Genomic DNA, 26,638 nt, shown 5'->3' with positions numbered 1-26,638 from the left:
CTGCGGGGCCTAAACGATGTGTTCCATTAATTGATATAGTGACCATATATTAATAGCCACGTTCCTCTTTCTTACTTAACAGACTGGACCCCTTGTGAGAGAGTCAAACCACAAAACACTGTTCTCCCTGGAGCTATGTGACTTAATTGAGCTATCATGGGAAATCTAATTACAATAATGCATAAAGAGAATTGTGTGATATTCCCTTCTGCTTTTACTTGACACCCATCTCCTCCTCTCCCTCTCCTCCTCTCCCTCTCCTCTTCTCCTCCTCTCCCTCTCCTCCTCTCCCTCTCCTCTTCCTCTCTCTCTTTTTCTCTCTCTTATTTTGTCTCTTTTACCCCCTCAATCACACACACACAGACAAACATACACACTCACAACAGTGAAACTACAGGAGAGAAACAGCAACAACAATAAAGAGATTCATTGGAGAGGTTTTAAGCATGATTCATGGGCCAGTAAACTTTTAAAAAGCTGTCTGTCACCAGGGCTGGGATATGGATGTAACAATGGAAACATCTTCAAATGAAGTCCAGAGACACAATGATTTTTCAGTCTTTTGGTTTTCAGTCTAGGACTTGACATCAATGAGAGAAAACAATAACTGTATTCCTCTTGAGGTCAAATCGTTGTCAGATAACTGGAAATATCCTACCCCATTAATTTAGTCACATGCCGTATCATAATACAACTGTGCCGTGTAACTGTTCTGTGACGGAGGAAAGGCTATGGGACATGCTAGAGTAGTCATTGGGGTTTCCAGAATAATCTATTCTCTGACAATTCTCATTAGCTGAGTAGTGACAGTGTTAATTCCATTGAAAATGCCCCAAAACAGCTGCCAATATGTGAGCTTTAACTACACAAAGACACCAGAGACACCTGAAGCTTGGCACTGATGCTATTGACGAATGTCAGGAATTGACAGAGGTATCTTTTGTGTTGGGCAGTGTGTGTTTCCTGATTGACAGTATAAAAGATACTTTAAGACAATGTCTTTGAGAGGACAGGGGAACTTTTAGGAAGCTTTAAATCACCTATTGGCGTTTCAAAGAAAGTGTTGCATTTGTGTGCATGAGAAATATGTTTTTTTTGTAAACTTTGGGTCACAGACATTTTAGTCAAATGATTGGGGTAGTATAGGAGCTGAAATGGGACAAGTTTTTTTCTGAACTGTGTGAAGTAAGCTGTTGTTAAACATTGTTTAAGAGTAAATATTGGTCCTTAATTGATGATCAAAAAAGATTATCAATACTCAATATGCTGTTTGCTTGTGTGCGTGTGTTTGTTTGTCAGCTTACTGTTTGTGTTCATGTGCCTGTGCTGTGTTTATGAACAGTGTTTTCTGTATTTTGAAACTAGGAGTGATCCAAAATTATATCCACGCTGCAAGGGGGTATATATCTGTTTGGGTTTGTGAGTGTGTATGTATGCGTGTGTGTCTGTGTGCGTGTGTTTGTATGTGTGTGTGTGTTTCCTGTTTATTAAGTCTCTGTGTGATTGAGAGCAAGGTCAAAAGGACATGGGGGAGACAGGGAGAGTGGAGAGCTGAGAGAGGGGGGTTACCACCGAGCTCAAGGCCACAGCGACACAGACAGACGCCATATTGAAATTAGCAAATGGACGGAACAGAGCCGCTCGCTGCCCCGCGCGTGGCCCCCCCCTCTCCCTGCCCCGCGCGTGGCCCCCCTCTCTCCCTGCCCCGCGCGTGGCCCCCTCCTCTCTCTGCCCCCCGTGTGGCCCCCTCCTCTCTCTGCCCCCCATGTGGCCCCCTCCTCTCTCTGCCCCCCGTGTGGCCCCCTCCTCTCTCTGCCCCCCATGTGGCCCCCTCCTCTCTCTGCCCCCCGTGTGGCCCCCTCCTCTCTCTGCCCCCCGTGTGGCCCCCTCCTCTCTCTGCCCCCCGTGTGGCCCCCTCCTCTCTCTGCCCCCCGTGTGGCCCCCTCCTCTCTCTGCCCCCCATGTGGCCCCCTCCTCTCTCTGCCCCCCGTGTGGCCCCCTCCTCTCTCTGCCCCCCGTGTGGCCCCCTCCTCTCTCTGCCCCCCATGTGGCCCCCTCCTCTCTCTGCCCCCCATGTGGCCCCCTCCTCTCTCTGCCCCCCATGTGGCCCCCTCCTCTCTCTGCCCCCCATGTGGCCCCCTCCTCTCTCTGCCCCCCCGTGTGGCCCCCTCCTCTCTCTGCCCCCCGTGTGGCCCCCTCCTCTCTCTGCCCCCCATGTGGCCCCCTCCTCTCTCTGCCCCCCGTGTGGCCCCCTCCTCTCTCTGCCCCCCATGTGGCCCCCTCCTCTCTCTGCCCCCCGTGTGGCCCCCTCCTCTCTCTGCCCCCCGTGTGGCCCCCTCCTCTCTCTGCCCCCCGTGTGGCCCCCTCCTCTCTCTGCCCCCCGTGTGGCCCCCTCCTCTCTCTGCCCCCCGTGTGGCCCCCTCCTCTCTCTGCCCCCCATGTGGCCCCCTCCTCTCTCTGCCCCCCGTGTGGCCCCCTCCTCTCTCTGCCCCCCGTGTGGCCCCCTCCTCTCTCTGCCCCCCATGTGGCCCCCTCCTCTCTCTGCCCCCCATGTGGCCCCCTCCTCTCTCTGCCCCCCATGTGGCCCCCTCCTCTCTCTGCTCCCCATGTGGCCCCCTCCTCTCTCTGCCCCCCCGTGTGGCCCCCTCCTCTCTCTGCCCCCCGTGTGGCCCCCTCCTCTCTCTGCCCCCCATGTGGCCCCCTCCTCTCTCTGCCCCCCGTGTGGCCCCCTCCTCTCTCTGCCCCCCATGTGGCCCCCTCCTCTCTCTGCCCCCCGTGTGGCCCCCTCCTCTCTCTGCCCCCCGTGTGGCCCCCTCCTCTCTCTGCCCCCCGTGTGGCCCCCTCCTCTCTCTGCCCCCCCATGTGGCCCCCTCCTCTCTCTGCCCCCCGTGTGGCCCCCTCCTCTCTCTGCCCCCCGTGTGGCCCCCTCCTCTCTCTGCCCCCCGTGTGGCCCCCTCCTCTCTCTGCCCCCCATGTGGCCCCCTCCTCTCTCTGCCCCCCATGTGGCCCCCTCCTCTCGCCGCCCCCCATGTGGCCCCCTCCTCTCTCTGCCCCCCATGTGGCCCCCTCCTACAGATGCGCTCCGTGAGGGGACGTCGCGTTCTGAGGGACACATTGGGGAGGCCACCCTCTCCCTGTCCTAAAATGAAATGGATCGACTCTTATTTATTTACTGCATGTTTTGCACCCATCCCATAACACAGTAAATTACCTGCATGGTCAAGGCTCCTCTCCCAAGCGAGGGAAAGAGGAGAGGAAGGACACGAGGCAGGTGATCTATACCATATTTAATTCAGGATTCACATATGATCTGTCAATTTCCATATATCATGGTTTATGAGTCGTATTTTAAATACAAAATCACGTTTATGAATATAAATGTGTGAATTACGAGCGGTCATATGTGTTATATGATGTGCAATATGTCTATAGGCAGCAGACAGAGTGTCAAGCCAATATTTATGAGATTTTCTGTATCTTGGAAGAGGATGAGGTGATTTGCTCTCTGGGTATCATGCAGTGGATCACTTATTGCTCTTCATCACACACAGACTCTCATCCTCTCACGTCTGACACATCCTTCTTAAACGCAAATTACATGAAATATTAATAAGCGTAATCTGACGTGCAAAATACATCCATATAAGGCAATTTTAAAAAAAATATAGAGAGAAATGTTCTGTTTTACTTCTGTATCAGGATACTTACTTGTAGCAGATATCTTAATAGATACTTTCTGTGTGTTATAATTTGAAAAGAAAGCAAAGCACTTAGAGGAGGACAGGGAAGAGAACCACAGAGGAGACTGTGTGTAGCTCTGTGCCTGCGAGTGTGCAAGGCTGCGTATGTGTGTAAGCGTGTGTGTGTGCATGTGTGTGTAAGCGTGTGTGTGTGTGTAAGTGTGTGTATAAGCCTGTGTGTGTGAGCGTGTGTGTAATCCTGTGTGTAAGCCGTTGTGTGTGTGTCAGTGTGTGTGTAAGCATGTGTGTGTGAGCGTGTGTGTCAGCGTGTGTGTGTGTGCGGATGGGAGAATTCCGCGAGTGCAAACTCTCCCGGGATCGGACCTGGTCTCTCCTCCCTGGTCGGAATCGGCAGGGGCCTCCTCCATTATGGCAAACAAGTACCTTCCTTTTAAGGCCAGTGGACATTTCTAACCTTTGGTTGACATGCCGAAAAGGTCACGTTCCTCCTGGCCTCCCAGCTGACCACTTCCTGCCAGGACTGCTCCAGGGGACCCTGAACTCTGGCTAACTGTCCCCCTGAAACGGCAGTCCCCACCCTGCCACTGCTGCTACCACCACACGGAGAATCCCTCTGCAACAACAAACACTCGGCCACACTGAGTCTGAGACTGAAAGCAGTGTTGTCATTTAGGGAGGATACAGTGAGAACATCGTGAACTCTGATGTGATAGTTGGCTTATATTGTCAAATGTTTTTCGAATAAGTACAGTGTGATTTTTATATTAATGGAAACTATTTTGTTTGATTGACAATGAAAAATACAACTATTTAAGCATAGTTTGTGCAATAGTGAATGAATACATAAATTATGATTTTTAAAAATCTAGAAGGGAATTATCAAAAAATTCAAAATCGCAGGAACATCTATAGAAATAAATACTGGTGAAAAACCCGTGGAAAACATTCCCTTCACTGGAAAATAGCACAAATTGAAATACTTTGTGTATAGCGCACATGGTATGCTCAATTGTCCTCACACACTTTCATAAAACAAACGTCTAAATCGAGCTTAATGTGTATAGATGTTCAGTAGTGGTGTTTAATATCAGGGCAATTGTGTTAAATTCCTGTGAAGAGAGCCCGGACTGTGTGCAACTGAGTTTTTCTCCATTTGATGGACGTATTCATGCTTATCAGAGCCTCTTATCTCCCTTCATTATTTCCAAACCAGTGGCTAAATTGGAAAAGCCCATAAGAGAGCGGGAATACATGGCAGAGGCAATAAAACAGAAGGAGAGAAGCCTCGCGCCGCACAGCAGTTCTCTGCTCTGGCAATAGAAGATACGTTCTTCAGATAGTTGGGAATATTTGTGCTCCCCACGCAGGTTCATATCAGGGTGCAGCACCGATAAAGATACAGCTGGCTATATAAATCTCAAAGGAAGGAACACAACTTCGAGTGAGGTTATCAGTAAGCGCGTGCGTGTGCGCGCGCGTGTGTGTTGGTGTAGCCTACACGCTCACCAAAACACTTCTGAGTGTGGGGTCTGCAACGTCTAAAGATGTAATTGAATTACAGCATGTTTTGTTGCTGCTTTTGCAACGATTTTTCCCCCTCTGCCGGGAGTCCTAATATTCTCCTCCAGCCGGACATGCATGCTTGCTCCTCGCCTGTGAGCCTCTTTAAACGAGCTCCTCTGGGACCACGCTCCGGGGATTTTGTGGATCACTTCATTTCTATAGCGTTGATCAGCTGAGCCGACGGAGCCATTCAGCCAGCTCTCTCCAATTGGTGTGACTGACCTCAGCTAGCGCTCGCTCCAGAAACCACGTCAGCGCTCGCGGAGCGAGAGATGGCCGTTGCGTTTGAAACACCGTCTGTAAAAGGAGAGCTGGATCCAGGTGATGCTCGCAGGCTTCTACTCACGCTCTGTTCCGTTTCCCAACCGCCTGATGCGCAGTGGGACTCCAGAGATCTCCATCCTAGACGTAGGGGCGGAGGTTACATCAAACATGTGGGACATGTGTCCCCACCCACTTTTTTGAAAACAGCTAATCTGGCCCCGTCACTTTTTACTAATTACATTTAACGGCCGCATCCTCAATTATAAAAAAAAAATGTCCCACCCACATTTGATAACAAATCTCGGCCCCGGCGCGGACGCTGGTTCTGTGAAGGCCGGGGGGGAGCGCACAGCAGCCCCTCCCTCAGGCAGGGCCGGCCGTTAAGAGCAGAGCAGTGCGTGTAACCTGAGAAATGCACTTAAAACAGGGAAGATGGACGGGGAGGGAGGGGGAGGGCGAAATCTCAGCCGAGTAGCGTTCCTGCTAGGCCCGCCGGCAGGTCCACAGCCTATCGATCAGCTGAGTCCAGGAGATGCTCAGAGGAGCAGCCTGGATCATCTTCTCCTTCAGTAACAGGTAGAGGACTCAGGCTTGGGAGACAGACACACCAAACCTTCTCCGTATTCACTCTTCACTGTCCCTGGAATGACAAACTGCAAGGTCTGCGTATGACTTTAGTGCAAGAACAAGCTGCCCTGCTTCGTTTCGTTTATTGGTGTCTCATGCACTTTGAGTACACTATAAAAACAAACAGAACCCTTCTTGATACATTTTAACTGTCCATTTTCCCTCTCAAATATAATACAATACTTCAGCTTCACTCTGCCTTGGAGGGTGAGGGGAGTGTGATGTAACAGCCTGTCCAGGACATGGATACCTCAGGGTTGTGAAAATGCCCAGCTCCTGTTATTGAATAGTAATAGGCTTGTCTGATGTTGCCTCCAATTTCACAAATGGAGCAATAAATATACAAAACAAAATCATTCTCACAATGAGTTCCCCTGTAAGAGGGCTGTGAACTGGACTGAGGCCTGGCAGAAAGAACAGGGGAGGAGGAAGATGAACATAGAGAGAGAGAGGGAGAGAGAGAGAGAGAGGGAGAGAGAGGGAGAGAGAGAGAGAGGGAGAGAGAGAGAGGTGGAGAAGAAGTGGAGAGAGTGTGTGTGTGAGGGTGTGAGTGTGTGAGTGAGGAAGAGAGAGGCGGGGAGGGGGAGGAGGAGGAGGAGAAAGGGAAAGAGGAGGAGGAGGGGGACGAGGGGGACGAGGGGGGGAGCAGGATGGGGGGAGGAGGAGGGGGAGGAGGGGGGGGGAGGAGGGGAAGGAGGAGGTGGTGAGAGCTCATGCTTTATTTCTGCCACCAGCTCTCCTGGGCTTTTACGTGCTTCGTTTTCAACCTAAGTGTAATTTGAGCCCTTGGTTGATGCAAAGTGTGTGCAGCAGCTCTGTTCAAACCCAATCACTCCCACTGACGCGTCATCCTTCCCCTCCCCATCATCAGCACTGCTCTGAGAATAATGAAACACACTTAGCAACACACAGCCGTCATCCAGACGCCATGGAGATCGCCTGCTGATGAGACATGTGGAGGCCCTGATGAAAAGAGTTTGGACTTCTCAACATCTGACAAGGAGGGAAAGCTGTTGTTACCAATGAAGAACGCATGTGAGTCAGATGGCTGAGCGGTGAGGGAGTCGGGCTAGTAATCTGAAGGTTGCCAGTTCGATTCCTTCGTGTCCTTGGGCTTCACCCTACTTGCTTCGGGGGAATGTCCCTGTACTTACTCTAAGTCGCTCTGGATAAGAGCGTCTGCTAAATGACTAAAATGTCAAATGTAATGTAATGCATAACCGTTCAACAGGGAGGACTGTGATGCTAGATGAACACACAGTGTACACTGTGCATGCTGTGTTGTAGGATAGTTACCCAGCCGTCACGGTGGCTGTCATTGGACAGGAGGTGGAACCCAGAACATGTGAGCCTCCAGAGCTGCTCCTGCATCAGACCACACACTCTCCTCTCTCCTTCCTCCAGCCTCACGCTCCTTAGCACCAGAGTTTGAACATGGAGGATTATTACAATTAATTGGTTACCCAGACATTATTTCAAAAAGGGAAATTGCCTCTTATAATTATATAGAGGAGGGAATACTCAAATCCCAGGAATCTCAGCTTCCTGAAAGGATGGCACACCCAACTCCCCCACCGATCCCTTCCGCCCCCCTTCCCTAGTCTCTCTTTCTCCCCTGCCACCCCATCCCTCACCCCCCTGCCCCCCTCCCCTGCCAGAGGCAGTGTGCCTGTGTGTTTTCTGTGACTGATCCATTTTCGATGGTTCAAGTCCAGTTTCCAGCCCTGAGGAGGCAGTTAGCTTCCTGCGGGAGGGTGGGGTGGGGGGGTGGGGGGGGGGGTGGTGTCTGGAAGAGCCGGTCTGCAGGGACTCCTGTTTCATGCTCTCTCATGCCTCCTGAACATTCTCTGTCAGCTGGGCGTGCAGAGTGTGTGCAAACCTCATGGACTAGACATGGAATGGTGTCTCTGTGGCTTGTGTAAATACGCAGAGGACAGGATGGGGCTGGTGGTGGGGCGGCTCTGCTTGTGGAGGGAGATGGTGCCTGCCAGACGTGGCATGAAGCAAACACACAGAACAGACAAACAAGGACTCCAGCCTTCTGATCTGATTTTGATCGTTTACGTTTTCTTGAAACAGAAATTATTTTCTGACTTGAGAGCATGTCAATTGTGTGTGATTCCCCCCCCCCCCCAGCTTATGTCACATCTTAAACATTTGAGGAGGATAATAAATGAATTGAAATGAATCACAGAGTTCAAGGAGTATTTAATTCTTTGTTCTTTACCTTTTTGGAAATCAAAACATAAAAGTTACACAGATATTGGTGATTCACCGATCAGAGATATCAATGTACACTGTTGCCAAATGATATAATCCACACCATAAATACTTAGGCTGCAGGAAAAGGAAGCGTTTAAAGCTCCTTTCTGCAATTTATTATTAAGGGACCAATTCTGACACACTGATGTTAGTAAAAACATGTACCCGCTTTATAACCAAAATGGATCGCACACCCAATGCTGGTCAAATCATGAGGTCACCTTTAAGCATGCTCTACCTTTACAAACAGATAATATGGATGACCAGAGACAACTGGTGAATACAATTACAAATATCTTGGCAGGAGCATTTCCAGAGACAGTAAATCTTTGATAGAAACAAGGACGACTCAGGTCTGTTACAGTCATGATGATGATGATGATGATGAGTACGTGTTCAAATCGAGAGTATTGACAGTAGTGATAGTGAGGTAGCAGTCAGCAAGACGCTGCTTGCTGTAGGCCTTTTTTGAACTGTAATGCTGTGTTCACACCAGTTCGCGAATGAAGCGAATTTTCAATTCGCGTTCATTTGTGTTTATTCGGACGAATCGCTAGGAGCCAACCGTTTTTTTTCGGCGTCAACCATGTCCGAATCGACTAGGCTACTATAAACAAATACGAAGTAGCGTCGTATAGCAGAGGATGCCCACAGACAGCTACAATACTCTTGACCTCCATTTCGTCAAAAACGTCAGTGACATCTCAACATTGATAAACTTTCGCGACAGTGTCACACGAATTTTTCGCGATAGACACGAACAGCGCGAATTCGCGTGTTTGCGATTACTTTACATGTACTCTCGCTTCGCAAAAACTTTGCTTCGCTTTCGGTGTGAACACAGCATAACTCTGCAACCTACTGTATACTGTCCAGTATTGACACTGATATATATATACACACATTATATAGACACAGTGTGTAGGGTAAGACATGTACCTCCGTATTCTAAAGGTGCCAGAATGCTAAGAAAAACACAGGGGAGGCAGGAGACTGGATTTCCATAGTTGTTTTTCCAATATCTGGAGAATTTGAACTGCAAACTGCCAGTTGTAAAGATTTTCAGCAAAACCATTTGGTTGTTCATACTGCACTTATTAATAGGAAATCAAAGCAAGTGTGGTTCTGATCTAATATATATCTATGTATATTGCTGATTAGCGAATTTTCTAATGTGTAAATGGTATTCAAATTTGCCCAAATCTTATTAAAAGCATGCTTCAAGCATGGTTTCAGTCAGAATTGGTCCCTGTTGTATTGCACAACAGTTAACAGACTGAAGTGACATCGTCACCCTCTACAGTGAAGCCTGTTAAGTGGACAGCAGCTAGTTCAAGCTTCCGTGATTGGGCGCAGGGGTGTGTTGTCATCTCTCACTAAGTGGCCAATCAGGCTGCAGTAAAAGAGGGGTTGCTGCCGGACGCTGGCCAATGATATCAGAAGCCTGGGGGTGGGGCGAGCGACCTCTTCGCAAAGTCAGGGATTCCTTTGATCACAGTATCATCTTGTTGTGACAGTGGCACAATTTATAACATCACATAAACCCCCCCCTCCCCACCCCCTCCCACCCCGCACCGCTTTCTCCCTCACAGACAACAAGAGCAGCAGCCGTCAACTAGATTTTAAAACTACAAGTCCCACAATGCACCACGGTGGAGGTCAGTCTGTTCACAAGGCGCAGGGGAGGCCTCTCCTCGTGAATCACCCTCACTCCCAGCAGAGATCACACCTTGTCCTGACACCCACCACGGGGCCAGCGATACCCTCAGAAACATGCTGACACTTTGTTGCCTGCATAGCTGTTCACATGGAGCGCCACAGGAGAGCCGAGGGCCTCTGGACACAGGCCCGTCTCACTGCCGATGGGGGAGCGACACAGCGCTCCACAGCCACGGAGCCGGCATGCGGTAAAGCAGGGCTCCACGTGTCTACTGTGATCCAACAAGGGGGCAACAACCTCCCTCTGGGTTCAAAATAAACCCAGCGTGGAGCACCACCAGGCCCCTCCTGCACCTGCCACTCACCTCTGCTTGGATGAAGCTACAAACGCAGGCTCGGCTATAAAAAGACGGCCGGCTTCTAAACTGGTGAGAGCAGATGCTGTGCACCTTGCTGGCTGTGTGAGGGACGACTCTGCCACGGGCTTAAAGCACCCAAAATAGAGCGTTTGACATATGGGTCTGTGATTGTTTGAACAAGGAATCTCCTGGACTTCAGCCACTCTGCATAAACCCCTTTGATACCCCCGCCTCAGACCCACTGATCATCTTTCACTCAGCCCAAATCCGGTCATTCGCTCAGTTGCCAGGAGTCAACTTCCCCCGGCTGCAACGAGTGACCAAATTTGGGGGTTTCTAGGGGGGGGGCTGACGTCAACAACATCATCGACAACAACAACAACAAATAACAACAAAGGAGGGGATCTACAGTGCAACGAAGGAGCTGGCCGCCCAGGAGGAGGGCGTGGTCTTCTAGCGACAGCAGCGTTGAGGAGCAGAGAAGAAGAGGAGGAGTTGTTAGCGCGGCTGGCTAACGGCTCCTGTTATTGCTGTGTTACTACAGATTACTAACTACCTGCCTATGCTAGTTTGGTTAAACATGGGACCAAGTTGCCTTCCTGTCTGAACTGAGACACATCACATGGCTCGCCGCTCTGAAGAGGTATATTCAAGGACATTTAGATTGATAGAGCTCACATTTAGGTAACAGATTCAGTTTTTTTTTGTATTCTTTTTTTTTTGTGTTTTTTTTTCTTAACCTCAGAGTAACAGAACAAGAGAAAATTGCCACGAGTTACCAGACTTTGAACTGTCCACTCAGTCCTCCCAGTAATAAATATATACAAGTCCTGGAAAAGTCCAGGATTCAACACAACTGTTTAACAAGAGAGTGTTCATGGTGGCTGACATTTCTGTTGTCACACAAACAGGGACCTCACTTTGAGATGCTCAGAGAAAGAAAACCAACTTTCTTGTTAGTCAAGAACCTGCAATTATTCAATCTGAAGATATCAGTAAGAATGAGGGATCCATTTTCATTTTACAGTATGACCACAGACCATAAAACAAAAACAATAAAATTATTACTGTACATAGGATTTCTTATATATTTTAAATTAATCTGCATCATTTTATATTTATACTTATAATCAAGTTTTGCATTTTTGCATTTTTTTTCTCAGGGTTCCCGGGGGGCAGGACTGGGTCTGTGTCTCCGTCCTGCCTGTCAATCACAGTCTCCCTCATTCCTCTCCTGAGTTCATCCAGTCTCTGTCAGCCTCCGGCCGTCGCCGTGGCTATCGCCGGGGCAACCGGCTCCTCCAATCAGACCTTGGCCTCAAGCATCTCCAGGAACAGTTTGTGCATGGGCACCTTGCCCTGCACCTTGATGCTGTAGAAGTGCTGCACGGCCTTGGTGGCCGTCTGGCGGAGGAGGGGGAGGGTCATCAGCAGCTTCCCTGCCCGCCGAGGGTCCTCCTGGTGCTGGGTAGTCTCATAGTCCTGCAGGGCCTCGTGGAGAGCATCCTGGAGCTTCTGAACGGCCTCCACGTCCTCTATGTGCATGGAGTCTGCCAGGAACAGAGGGAGGGAAGGGTCAGTCTGGACAGGAGGCTGGGATTATAAGCAGAATGACACACGGGACATCAGAGAATCTAAAGCATGTGAATGGCATGGAGTTAATTTTCAGGAGAATGCAATGTTATTTACTGCGAGGGCCAAGGGAGATAGAGAGTTGTTATTTAGAAAGGGCAGATGGTAGTCCTCCAAATCGTATCAGTACTAAAATGAAATGAAATCTTCTGCTGGATCTGTGCTGCTCTATCAGTACAGTGAGGTACAGGACACATTATCAGTATAAATCCAAGACTAGACAAGATAAAGGATGGGAACCACAGGGAAAAAACAACAACAAGAGTAATATCTTTCCACCGGTGTCCTGGACGAGATATTCATATGGCCTTTTGACCAATGAGACTGAAAATCAATGTAGTCCTCTAGATTCTTGGAGCACACAATGGAAGGACTAGCATCTGATCCCGGCTGAATGAACACACATTAAACACCTCACAGTTCCTCAGGACAGCTCAACAATGGATTGTTTTTTAGTAAATACTCCATCAGGGAATTGGTGTAAACTAGCTTTGACGTAAAAACAACAATAAAAAGTAAATTAAACTTCCTACACAGTTTTTTTTGTGTCTTTGTTTTCGTAGAAACATAATTATTGTTTGTATGCATACTTTGTTAATAAAGTAGATTCTGTTCTGATAAAACTGATTCTGATGAGAGTAGAGGGCGACAAATGCTTGAATGTTTAGTGATTATGCTACTGTGGGAAATCACACGACACATAAGTGAAATGGCTGCGAGTGAATCTTCCTGTAAGAAAGAATCTATCAAAATCACACAAAAGATCAAGCTTTTCTTCTGCCTGGCCTGTTTAGTCAGTGTTGGAAACACTCTGTTCCTGTCCTCTCCTCTCTCCCTCATCCTGTCCTCTCCCTCCTCCTCTCTCCCTCATCCTGTCCTCTCCCTCCTCCACTTCACCCCTCTCCCTCCTCCCCTCCTCTCTCAGGGATAGTGTGGGGTTGTGTCTCTCTCCGTGGTTAACCAGTGTCTGGCCCTCCAGAGACAGCGTGTCATTGGCTGGCTGACTTGTCTCACCTTGGCGGTGCATATTTCACCATGCGGGACAATAAAAGGCAAAACAGATTTCAGACTTCGCCCCAAATTCATTGACTGGAACAACTGTATTCCCAAGACCTTGAGACATTTCTCACCCTAACGGTTTCGAATCCACAGCGGTAAAATGAAGTAGGTCGTTTTGGAAAGTGAATTGGGATGGGAGGGCGGGAGAGAGGGAGGGAGGGGATGGGGCGAGACAGAGAACAAAAGAGAAGATGAGCAGTGGCCAGGAAGGGAGACTGATGTGACACGTAGCCGTTTGCTTCACGGCACACAGGGACACAGAGAGACCAGGGACACAGAGAGACCAGGGACACAGAGAGACCAGGGACACAGAGAGACCAGGGACACAGAGAGACCAGGGACACAGAGAGACCAGGGACACAGAGAGACCAGGGACACAGAGAGACCAGGGACAGAGAGAGACCAGGGACAGAGAGAGACCAGGGAGGGACAAGAGGGAAATGTGGTCAAATAGCCAACGCTTTTCTACTTTAGGTGTAAAATGAAATACATCCTGGTGAATGTAACTGCTTTAGAAAACATGCGTGTCTGGTGAGTGTGTGTCCTGTGTTTGTGTGCCTATGAGGAGTGATGTGTGTGTGTGACACAGGAGGGGAGAGGAAGGCTAAATGAAAGGAGGGATGGAGAGACACCAGCTGGGAGGGGAGGAGGGAGAACAGGCAGAGATGAACACAGGAGGAGGGGATGGGCTTTAAAAAAAAACTTTGAAGAAACAATTTCCTTGCAATCCATCAGAGAGCCCACGTCGATCCGATTGATAAACTGCTAATTACAAAATCAATCGCTATGAATTTTCACAGCTGTCAGACAGAGGGGCTCCCAGGAGAGTGATCTCACAGAGACCTTGTTCTAACGTTCTGGACGCCTCTCGCCCCATCCCTCCCCTCCTCTCCTCCCCCCCCTCCCTCCCACCTCCCCCCTCCCCTCCCCTCCCCCCTCCCTCCACTCTCCTCTCTACAAAGCTCAGCCGTCTGTTAAGCAAAGCAAAGCTCCACCATCAGCATTTTCATTTTTCAGCCAGACACAGAACCAGGCTGAGCACGCCGGTGACCCAGCCAGGCATCGATCAGCGAGCACCAGCCCGCGCCTCCTCAGGTGCGGCCTGTCGATAGCCGCTCGCCGTCTTTGCATCGCTACAAACGAGGGCCATCACTCCCTGATACTCATTCCATTCGACTTAACACATTTTATTGACAGCCCCTGTGCTCCTAATGAAATGCTAAATTTATCTCCCGTGGCTGCTGTGCCCCCTGGCTACTGTTATGGTGATGGAGGGATAGAAAGAGGGGGGGGGTTAGGGGTGACAGAGAAAGAGAGAAAGAGATACCACAGCCAGATACCACAACCATTCAATTAAAAGCTCTGTGACTCTCAGCCCTTCCTGTCTCTTCTCTGACCTCATCTCACACTCTAAACTGAAGGTTCGACTAAAAAAACTCGCTTTGAACACTTTCATGTAATTTGAGATCCGATGTCAAAGAATGTTTTAGTTGGAATAGCATTGTTTTTTCCGTGCAAATGAAAGGCTTTTGTTTTGAGTGAGAGCACCAAGTGAAAATGTTCAAATCAGGGAATCATTTTATAATTTTATAGTCAAATCTTACTTTCAGAATTCTGAAAATTACAGCAAATTTTGCTCCCATTTGACAAATTCAGCTTCAGCTAATTTATCATTTAAATGATATAAATAGTTATATACCTGTCCAATATGATTAAACAACTGTTTTAATATTTTGTGTATATATATTACATTTACATTTAGTCATTTAGCAGACGCTCTTATCCAGAGCAACTTACAGTAAGTACAGGGACATTCCCCCCCGAGGCAAGTAGGGTGAAGTGCCTTGCCCAAGGACACAACATCAGTTGGCATGACCGGGAATCGAACTGGCAACCTTCGGATTACTAGTCCGACTCCCTCACCGCTCAGCCACCTGACTCTCTATATATCCCTCCCCATATATATATATATATATTAATGTTTCAGATTTTGTCTAATGCCTAATGCCTAATGCTTTTGTCTAATGCCTACCGGGATTTCTATCAGTAACATCTGATTTGTTTTACAATTCTCACCCAAACTGTACGACTTCATAACAGTATTACACAACGGCACTGCCATCATTTTCTCCACACCCATCTCTCATTCAGATCAGAATATTCCGGCAGCCAGCCGTCGCTCCTCCCAGTGGAGTTGTTCCCGGCGTGTACGCAGGTGGTGCGGCCGTACCTGAGTTGGCGAGAGCGATGGCCTTCAGGGTGACGAACTCCTCCTTCTCCACCTTCAGCTTCTTGTACTTGCGTACGAGCTGCAGGATGGAGCCGTACAGGTCCAGCAGGCCGGTGAGGCGCGAGTGCTCCTCGTCCATGATGTAGTCCTCGGCGTACACCAGCTCGTCCTCGTAGGGCAGCGAGCGGAACACGATGCTCAGCACGAGGATCTCCATCCAGGCGCTCTGCAGTAGACTCATCTGGTCTCCGAGAGACAAGCTGGAGAACCCTGGAGACACGGAGGGGGGGGGGAGAGTCAGGGGCGCCGCTGTTAGAAAGGATGTCTGCTGTGTCGACCTCTGAGAGTGACACAATTACAAAAAAAATCTATGTTTATTTAAATGTTCTCCTCAATGTAATGTCCTGCTGACCCCACAACAAAGAATAAAAAATCACTTCAGAAAAATAAAAAACTTTGCTCATGTGGCAAAGATTGTGGACAATCACAATCATATGAATTTTCGGCTTTATAGTCCTTGTGTCCGGGGCTGATCAGCAAAACGAACATGAGTTCGGTTTCCCCCTCCTGTGTGGGGATCAGGCCCTGCTCTGGCTCCTGTTAGGCTTGTCAGGGAGCTGGAGTGGGCTGTACTGTACGTGGAGACAGGAAATCGGTGCAGGGGTCTGGGAGACACCAAGCCAAGTGGTCACCCTCTGTTTCCTGTCTGTCACGCTGCCGCTGATGTGAGGGGGATTAGCACTGAGACGCACCCTGACTGGAGGGGTCGAGGACACGACACACACGCGCACACACACATACACACTGTCCTGGTGCTGCTGAGAGCCATCATACAGGGACAGGTACACACACACACACACAGGGGTGGGGTGTGTGGTGGAGGTGTCAGGGTCATAGGTCGACCCAACCCTGAAGGCCTAAGTCCTCTACTGCTGTCAGACCAGCTGGATGAGCAGAAACAGCCCAGCTAGCTCTGTCTTCTCTCCTCCACATGCACACCTCCCTAACCCAGCTAGCTCTGTCCTCTCTCCTCCACATGCACACCTCCCTGACCCAGCTAGCTCTGTCCTCTCTCCTCCACATGCACACCTCCCTAACCCTAACCCAGCTAGCTCTGTCCTCTCTCCTCCACACGCACACCTCCCTAACCCTAACCCAGCTAGCTCTGTCCTCTCTCCTCCACACGCACACCTCCCTAACCCTAACCCAGCTAGCTCTGTCCTCTCTCCTCCACACGCACACCTCCCTAACCCTAACCCAGCTAGCTCTGTCCTCTCTCCTCCACACGCACACCTCCCTAACCCTAACCCAGCTAGCTCTGTCCTCTCTCCTCCACACGCACACCTCCCTAACCCTAACCCAGCTAGCTCTGTCCTCTCTCCTCACACGCACACCTCCCTAACCCACCACTGCCTCCACCAACACACACAACCACAAATTACAAAACAACCAACGGGCAGATCGTCTGAAGATGACTGCAAGTGATTCAAACAAATGAAAGGGAGTGAAGCCAGGGGAAGAGAAGAGAGGGGAGGAACAGAGGGGAGGGGGGAGGAAGAGAGGAGAGGAAGAGAGGGGAGGAAGAGAGGGGAGGGGGTAGGAAGAGAGGAGAGGAAGAGAGGAGACGAAGATAGTCATCTGCTCCCTTCTTCCCTGCTACTTCCCTTCAGCTGTCAATAACCTCTGTGAAGCCGCCCCCCCTCGCGCCTCGCCCCTGGCGCCCTACTCTGACAGCATATTAGCCGGGCGCGGTGCGCCCCTGATTAAAATGATTGCTTTTACAAGTTTGCTGTGGCCATGCTCTCTGCTGCGGCGTGATTAAGAGGCGATAGATTACAGTATTGACCAGGGCGCTCAGCACACATCTTCCTGATGTTTTCTCTTAAATATAAATGATCTCATTGAGGCAGAGTCACTGCCTGATCTCTATCTCCTCCCAGTCTTGATGCTGTGGACACTGGCACACACACACACACAGAGACAAACACACACAAACACGCACACCCTCACATAGAAACAAACACACAGACACACACAAGCATATAAACACACCCCAGGTGAGGAGAAGAGAGAGAAGGTGGAGGAGAAAGAAAGAGAGACAGAAAAAGAGAGGGAGAGAAAGAGTGAGACAGAGAGAGAGACAGAGAGAGAGGCAGAGAGAGACAGACAGAGAGACAGAGAGAGGCAGAGAGAGACAGACAGAGAGACAGAGAGAGACAGAGAGAGAGGCAGAGAGAGACAGACAGAGAGAGAGGCAGAGAGAGACAGACAGAGAGAGAGGCAGAGAGAGACAGAGAGAGAGACAGAGAGAGAGGCAGAGAGAGACAGACAGAGAGACAGAGAGAGAGGCAGAGAGAGACAGACAGAGAGACAGAGAGAGCGAGAGAGAAAGAGTGAAGCAGAGAGAAAAGAGGGAACCTGAGTGTTCAATTTCCCTTATCGTAGTGATGACCACAGGAGAGGAAGAGCTGCAGGATACATTAATTAACAGATTGGGATCGGAAAGTGAGGGCCCTCACATTGTGAAGGGGAATCAATAGTGGGCAGAACAGAGGCCTCTGATCAAACAGCAGAAGGCTGGGCTGGCCCGGGTTGTCAGTGCGTCTGTGGAGAATTCCGAGAGGACCAGAGACGCACACACAAGGACACACGCACCGATCCAAACATATACACAAAACAAAGTCCTCCGAGGGCTTGGAAAAGCATTTGACTTTAATCAGAGGCAGCCTCAGTTCAGAGGCTTGTTTGCGCGGGGAGCCTGGACTATTACATCTCAGAAATGCATCTTTAAAATCTTTTGCTGTGTAATTTGCTTGTCTGCTATGAAAAAAACCAGGGAGCACGTCACCATTAGCGAGACAGGGAGCGGGGCTGGCGGCGGGAAATTGTCATGCAGGTATGGACACGGAGCAGTCTGATTGCTGCATCAGGTTGGCATCACAATCACAGACAAAGCACTGTGTACCCTTTTAATGCCACAGAGGACTGAAGCGAGACTAACACGCTGGCCAGTGTGACAGGCTGTGCGTCTCCCTGGCTGTGTCTCCGCCGGCATGCTGTAGCAGAGCCCTCACAGCCGCACGCCAGCGCGGGGCCCGAGCAGCCTGCAATTACGTTTGACGCTAAAAGTCCTTGAATTTAATCCAGTGTTGTGAGATGGAGAGGTGGTGTTTTCCCCTCCTCCCATCTCTCTCTTCAGGGCCTAAATTATCGCTCCAAATGGGATCTCTTGTCGTTGACTCGCCTTTTTTCCACTCAATTTAATCGAGTAATGAAGTGACTTCCTGACTCGGCGGGTCAGCCGCGCTCCGGCCGGCGAGCGCGATGCGGCCCGGTTAAGTGCCGTCGGAGTGGGTGATTTCCTCTAATGAAATATCAATATTTACATCTTCATTTCCAGCCCGCTGCCTTGGTGGGGTTTGACCAAACATGACACAATATTGACCAAATCAGAGACCTGTCTGTGCTCTGGAAAAGCCTTTCAGACAGACAGCTGAGTGCTCTGGCTCAGCTGCCTCCGAACTGCCTCACGTCAGACCTGCCTCGTATCTGACCTGCCTCGTATCAGACCTGCCTCGTATCAGACCTGCCTCTCAGAGGCAGCAGCAGCACTGCTTTTGTTCTGGTTCAAGATGAACGACGTCCACCTGGTACACAGTATGAGACTGTTTGTAAAAGACACGCGCTCCAAGAAAAAACGGATCATGTCAAAGTAGATTATCTTTATCGACAGCTAGCATCGAAACACCTTCGGTAGCTTTGAGCACCATTCTAATAATGAACTTTGACAGGGATTGTGTAATGCGTGTGTGTATATTAAACCTTCCCTCAAGGGGCAACAGGGTGTTGCAGGTGACAGTAAAACACGTCTATTTATTTGACCGCATTACCCATAGATACACACTGACTGGTATAGTAGAAACTACTCAGCGTGTTGTGCATCCACAGCGAGCCTGGTTGCTACAGTAAACCTAACCAGTTTGTTGTCTGTGTTTACGGCACTCAGTAAACATGGCCACTTGAACCAGGATGAACAGCACCAGCACTCTCAGGGAGTCAGATGGTTAGGGAGTCGGGCTATAAATCAGAAGGTTGTTGGTTCGATTCCCGGCTGTGCCAAATGATGTTGTGTCCTTGGGCAAGGCACTTCACCCTACTTGCCTTGGGGAGAATGTCCCTGTACTTACTGTAAGTCGCTCTGGATAAGAGCGTCTGCTAAATGACTAAATGTAAATGTAATGTAAACCACTCTCAGCGCTCTGCTGGTGATATATTTCATGCCCTGCGACTCAAAAAGAGAACATCTCACTGGAATCCAAATCCATAGTGGCTTTCACAACCGTAACGCACTGTTTTGGCGTGTGTGTAACATCACTTAAATACTGTCGGTATTTCAGAACGGACAATCCACAAGAAACACGCGTCATACAAGGACTGTTTCTCAAAAACATCACGTGGATTTTAACTGATAGGGAGCCCTAATCCATACCCCCTCCCCCCCGCCCCCTCCCCCCGCCCCCTCCCCCGCCCCCTCCCGGCTGCTTCCCCTCCACAGATTAATCACGGCACCGTTTCATCTGCCAGAGCACGGACCCAAAATGAAATGCTGTAGATTTCTGTTGAGCGGGAGTTCATATTCTATTAATTTATTATTGTTTCCGTCTCCCTGGAGGCCATTAGTGTGGGTAATAAAAAGAGGTGTGATTACGAGGCACGGTGGACCCCTCCAGCTGCAGCCCCCTCGTATTTCACCCTCCGTCGACAGACAGAGAGAGGGACATGGAGGGAGAGAAAACAGCGAGAGAGTGAAAGAGAGATAGAGAGAGGGAGCAAAAAGAGAATAGAAGATAAAGTCTAGAGGGAGAGATAAGAGATAGAGAAATAGGTGGGGGAAATAAAGAGAGGGGGTGGGGGAGATAGAGAGAGAGATAGAGAGAGGTGGGAGAAATAGAGAGAGAGAGAGAGTAGTTGTGTCTGGACTGAGGCAGATCTATCATGGCCAGATATCAGAAGGACAAGCAGGCCCTGCAGACTGCTGGCTCGCGGCAATCTCACCTCGGCCAAGTCAAGTGCTCTCCAGGCTCCAGGCCGGCCCCAGCTTCCCCTGAGGACCCCACAGGCTGGCCTGCTCTCCTCCAGCCCTGGCCTGGGCCGGCCATCACAGCCAGGCAAGCCTACCTTCCATCACAGCTCTGCTCTCAGAGAGGGCGTCCCGATCATCTTTCAATGAAAGACAAAGATGAAAGGCCAAAAACGTAGGGATATCCTTCACTGTCCTGACTCACCATAGCTGCGCTGCCCGCTGTCTGAACGCTCGCTCAGTAAGATGTATACAACAGCTGAAGCATTCTTTTGTGTGTGTCGGTGCCTGTGTGTGTGAGTGTGTGTTTGTGCGTGTGTGTGGGTGCTTGTGTGTGTGTGGGTGTGTTTGTGCGTGTGTGTGGGTGCTTGTGTGTGTGAGTGTGTGTTTGTGTGTGTGTGTGGGTGCTTGTGTGTGTGTGGGTGTGTTTGTGCGTGTGTGTGGGTGCTTGTGTGTGTGTGTGTTTGTGCGTGTGTGTGGGTGCTTGTGTGTGTGTGGGTGTGTTTGTGCGTGTGTGTGGGTGCTTGTGTGTGTGAGTGTGTGTTTGTGCGTGTGTGTGGGTGCTTGTGTGTGTGTGGGTGTGTTTGTGCGTGTGTGTGGGTGCTTGTGTGTGTGTGTGTTTGTGCGTGTGTGTGGGTGCTTGTGTGTGTGTGTGTTTGTGCGTGTGTGAGTGCCTGTGTGTGTGTGTGTGTGTTTGTGCGTGTGTGTGGGTGCTTGTGTGTGTGTGGGTGAACAGATGAAAGAGCAAGATTATAAATAATATAATGCCAATATAACAATTTAAACAAACTATACAACATGTCGGGAGTGTGTGTGTGTGAGGGGTAGGACAGCAAAGTGAGTGCACATGAGGGTGTGTGTGTGTGTGGGGGGGGGTAGGACAGCACAGTGAGTGCACATGAGGGTGTGTGTGTGTGTGTGTGGGGGGGGTAGGACAGCACAGTGGGTGCACATGAGAGTGTGTGTGTGTGTGTGTGGGGGGGGTAGGACAGCACAGTGGGTGCACATGAGAGTGTGTGTGTGTGTGTGTGGGGGGTAGGACAGCACAGTGAGTGCACATGAGGGTGTTTGCACGTGTAACTTACAGCTGCCAACCATGATTCTTCCTGAATTTACATGACAGTGTCAGGAGGACCCAATCAATGGCTGCCTCTCATAAACTGCTGCGCTTGACATAAATAATCTGACCTGAAGCCTGGCCACATGTACACCAGCTCAGCTTGCAGTGAGACCTCCTGGGTGTTTTCAGCACACACTGCACGCCAACCAGCCTGTCACATGGCACACAGCAGAAACCTGTCAATACAACCAGAAATTCAACCTAGAAAAAAATATAGCAAAACAGCTTTGTGTAGTAACACTAGACAAGTAAAGCCGGGGCTGTTATATATATATTTTTTGGTCTGAAATGAAACACTTCAGCCGATGCCTGTTAGCAGAGCTGGCTATCTCTGTTTTTAACACGATAACCATTATCCCATTGTAAGTAGCTGGAAATGGGTGATTTGACCAGTGGCCTGTGAACATGATGAGGTTGTATAACGTTAAATACAGTAATCCCCTTGTCTTAATCTGCACCTCGTGACCTTGTGACCTTGTGACCCCAGCCAGGGAGTATTTATCTCCCCCCAGGGCCCCTCAGCCCAAAGCGGACATGATATCTCTCTGTTCAGCCCCAAGACCAGGAAGACTCACACTTTAATCATCCTCATAATTACACCTAATTGATCTCGGCTGCCAACCAGCAGCACTGCTTAATGAGGGAGAAGTGGCACCCTGATGACCTTAAAGGCACATCCCTACCCAACACGTTCCCTTTCACCAACATGACGTTTACTTAGAAACACGTTTTGTTGTTGTGCGCTTATCTCCTATCGCCATGTACGACACATCCGAATCCCTGTGACACACAGGGCTTGGTGATGCCCGTAAACATATACCCTGGTGACTAAATAAAGCCACCAGCCCCCTCCTCCCCCACCCCCCTCTTCCTCCTCCCCCCCCCCACCCCCCTCCTCCCCCCAGCCTGCCTGGCAGATGTCCCCTTCCTGCCCCTCCCCAGCCCTCCTGCCCGCCTGCCTGTCTCTGATACGCCCCCATCTCAATCTCCCAGCAGCCTCGCTGCCTGCCTGGGCCTGGCCCTCAGCATCCACCTGATTGCTCCATCTATCTTTATCTCCTGTGTTGAGGCCTACGTCAGAGGGTAAATTGAATATACTAAGAGCTGTCTGTTGGTGTCTATATTTAATAAAGTGCACTGATGAGGTGCTGATTTATTGCCCGGCAGTATTCACACTCTATTACAAGGAGATTACACAGCTTGAAAAGGATAAGCCTGGGAACACAGTAAGTAGATTTCACAATTTAATGGCAAAGAGAAAACAAGAGCCTGCAGGGGAGCTGGTGGGGGGCTGGAGGTTGGGGGCCCTGGGTGGGGGCTGGGGGCCCTGGGTGGGGGCCCTGGGTGGGGGGGCAGGAGGCAAAAGGGTGGTTGGTTTGACACAAACACAACAACATACAGGAGGAGTGATCTCTCCTGAACATGGAGTCAGTCTTCTCCACGCTAGCAGCTGAAGCTGCCTGTCTTCCTGCTGACAAGATTAAATAAAATAAAGCTGAGATGATAAATATTCCCCAAACACCATTCAGAAATAAAATGATACGCAAATGAGGACCGTTCACTACAGTCTCCGAGGCTCAAGGCAATGGTGGAAAAAGTGTCATTGCGAGGGTATAAAAAAAGAAACCTAAGTCAAGAGTTATTGACGGTCTGGATGGTCGCCGGGGGATAGGAAGCACAGACCTGGATGCTCAGAGCTGATTGGGTGAGATCATGCTCAGGTGAGACCTGCTGACCACCACAGGAAGCCGCGCCACCAGCGCCACGTCCACCCTGCGCCACGCACCTCTGAAGTGTCACGCACCTCTGAAGCGTCACACACCTCTGAAGCGTCACACACCTCTGAAGCGTCACACACCTCTGAAGCGTCACACACCTCGGAAGCGTCACACAGCTCTGAAGCGTCACACAGCTTTGAAGCGTCACACACCTCTAAAGCGTCACACACCTCCGAAGCGTCACACACCTCTGAAGCGTCACACAGCTCTGAAGCGTCACACAGCTCTGAAGCGTCCCCGTCGAGGACATCGACTCAGCCTGCGGGCAGCAGGTGACAGGCCTCCAGCTCACGACACACTCCACAGATGGAGGCGTTGGCACAGTGGCTGGGTGTGTGTAGGGGGGCAGGTGGAGGGAGGGAGGAAGGAGGAGGGGGTCAGGGGTCAGGAGACCCTGCGTGGCTATCGCCTCTCACCAGGAGTGGAGCAATGTCTGGGGTCCGAGCAGGTCACAGTATGTGGTCACTGCCAGTATACTTAGATCAACTTAAAGCACTTGGACACTGTGACATGCTGCTGGCGAGGGGGAGAAGAGGGGAGAGACAATGGGCAGCTATGTGTGTCAGAGGTTGTTAGCACCTTAGGAGCAACAAGCCATCTGTCATCATCTGCCTAGCGCCGGCCCTAATGACCGTGCTCCTGTCACACCCTGGCCATATTAGCCCAGACCGAGGCTATTAGCAGAAATGACACTAGCGTCTAAAGCTTCAATGTCATTACCAATTCATCAGACACAGATTCGCAGTCCTGGCTGGACTATTACAAGACGTGATGACAGGCAACCTGAAAAAGACCCCTGACACCAGACTCCACTTCCTGTTCACTGGACTGTCATTATCGGCAAACGCTCCTGAATTTCTTTTTTTTTGCTAATATTCTTAATGTTCGGTACCAATGACATGTAGAGTGTAGATGAGCTGTATGGTAAATTAACACGTTTCACAGTCATTAACGGAGACAGATATTAGAGAAAACTAGAGATTGCATATTTTGAGACGATGGCTCCACAGTTAATAGTACTCAATGGGATGGACCGATTTCGCTGCAAATCCCCCGATTTTAAAACACTTTTCAAATGTTAGCGGATAAAAGAGGCAATGAAAAATCAATCGGGGAGAACTTAAGTGCCAATTTCCTGGACGTCTAAATTGTTACCTTTGGACTTTGGTTATTGCCCATCTGTCAGCATCCAAATCAATGTGGCCTACTTCATAATGAACTGTTAATCTGTTTAATTCCATTGCCAAGGGCCGAAAAAATCTATCAGAATGCAATCAGCAGTTTTCTGTCCTGTCCTCCCACGGTGGGGAGAGGAGAGAGCGGGGGCAGTGGTGGGGAGAGGAGAGAGGAGGGAAGGAGAGAGGAGGAGAGGGGAGAGGAGAGAGGAGGGAGGAGGAAAGGAGAGAGGAGAGAGTAGGAGAGGAGATAGGAGGAGAGGAGACAGGAGGAGAGGAGAGAGGAGGGAGGAGGTAAGGAGAGAGGAGGAGAGAGGAGGGAGGAGGTAAGGAGAGAGGAGAAGAGGAGGAGAGAGGAGAAGAGAGGCGCTCAGTGGTGGGGAGAGGAGAGAGGAGGTGAGGAGGAGGAGAGGAGGAGTGCAGTGTCCGCCCTGGGGTGAAGCCGTGTTAGTGCTGGAGTCTGACTCAGTCACTCAACCATCTCTGATCAGGTTCAGCCATGTACAACTCAATTATGCAGCCGCTTCATAGCCAGGGGAGACGAACTGTCCTAATACAGACCACGCCACGGGAACGCACACACACACACTCACACACTCAGCTGCAGCTGAACCACGGCAGTACTTGTTACTTGTCACATACTGTGGTCAACCGATCATCACATTCCTGGAACTTCTAATAAAGAGGCACTTGTTAGAAACTGGTTTGTGTGTGTGGAGAGAGAGGGTGTGTGTGTGTGTGCGCGCACATCGCGTGAGCATAAAGGCAGATCAGAATAATCTTCTTACAGCTCATCAACTCACTACAGGCTGTTTCCAGTCTACACTGAGCCAAACACACCCACACACACATCTCTACCTGTCAAGACACTCTGGCTTGCTGGTGAAGTTTTGGGTTAAATGATCATTATGGAGTTGTTCTGAATGGCAAGCGTTTTGTCAAGGCGTTTACAGCAAATCCCATTAAGAGTACTCTCCTTCCCAGTGCACAATAGGTGTCAGGCTAATCTGATGAACACAGCACTTAGATGAGGGAACATAAACAGCTCTCTAGTTAGAGCACGTCCTGTGTTCCGTAATGACAGCTCTGTACACGCTAATGAGATCATTCTATACAGACGACTGCGACAATCATACATTTCTGAGTTTAAATAAATCACTGAAACAGTCCTTCATCTAAGATCTACTGTTTGTTTTACAATTATACTAATTACTCATTGAGAGTGATTAGTATGTTTTACCACAGTATATTGTGCATGTATCCAATCGTGTGTGTGTGTGTGGTGTATTGTGTGTGTGGTGTGTGGTGTATTGTGTGTGTGGTGTGTGTGTGTGGTGTATTGTGTGTGTGGTGTGTGTGTGTGTTTGGGGTCAGGCTGGAGGCAGGGGGACAGTGTTACTGGTCAGGAGAAGTCTGTGCTGGTTAAGCTTCTTGGGTAAACTCTCTCTGTGCTGAGTCAACATTGCGGCCTGCTGCCCAGCCAGGAGAAGGAAGCCGGGTCTGTGGCCATTATCTCCTTACCAGATCTCCCTGTACCTGCCTAATATCCCTCAGATCTCCCTGTACCTGCCTAATATCCCTCAGATCTCCCTGTACCTGCCTAATATCCCTCAGATCTCCCTGTACCTGCCTAATATCCCTCAGATCTCCCTGTACCTGCCTAATATCCCTCAGATCTCCCTGTACCTGCCTAATATCCCTCAGATCTCCCTGTACCTGCCTAATATCCCTCAGATCTCCCTGTACCTGCCTAATATCCCTCAGATCTCCCTGTACCTGCCTAATATCCCTCAGATCTCCCTGTACCTGCCTAATATCCCTCAGATCTCCCTGTACCTGCCTAATATCCCTCAGATCTCCCTGTACCTGCCTAATATCCCTCAGATCTCCCTGTACCTGCCTAATATCCCTCAGATCTCCCTGTACCTGCCTAATATCCCTCAGATCTCCCTGTACCTGCCTAATATCCCTCAGATCTCCCTGTACCTGCCTAATATCCCTCAGATCTCCCTGTACCTGCCTAATATCCCTCAGATCTCCCTGTACCTGCCTAATATCCCTCAGATCTCCCTGTACCTGCCTAATATCCCTCAGATCTCCCTGTACCTGCCTAATATCCCTCAGATCTC

The 26,638-nt window shown here is 49.9% G+C and overlaps 1 protein-coding gene across 1 annotated transcript in view; it reads right to left on the bottom strand.

The window, feature by feature from the left end:
- Window positions 1-8,346: 8,346 nt before the first annotated feature.
- esrrb (estrogen-related receptor beta) overlaps window positions 8,347-26,638 on the bottom strand; it is a 47,649-nt gene continuing 29,357 nt past the window's right edge. The window contains exons 7-8 of the mRNA XM_062470003.1: window positions 15,357-15,626; window positions 8,347-11,985 (exon numbers count right to left, since the gene is read on the bottom strand). Coding sequence (XP_062325987.1) covers window positions 11,741-11,985; window positions 15,357-15,626 — 515 coding nt within the window. The 3' untranslated portion in view covers window positions 8,347-11,740. The remainder of the gene's footprint in view (window positions 11,986-15,356; window positions 15,627-26,638) is intronic.

This window comes from Osmerus eperlanus, chromosome 9 (genome assembly GCF_963692335.1).
Source record: "Osmerus eperlanus chromosome 9, fOsmEpe2.1, whole genome shotgun sequence".
In the NCBI taxonomy this organism is placed as follows: domain Eukaryota; kingdom Metazoa; phylum Chordata; class Actinopteri; order Osmeriformes; family Osmeridae; genus Osmerus; species Osmerus eperlanus.
Note: the sequence above shows the minus strand (reverse complement) of the source record. Positions and strands in the feature narration are given on the sequence as shown.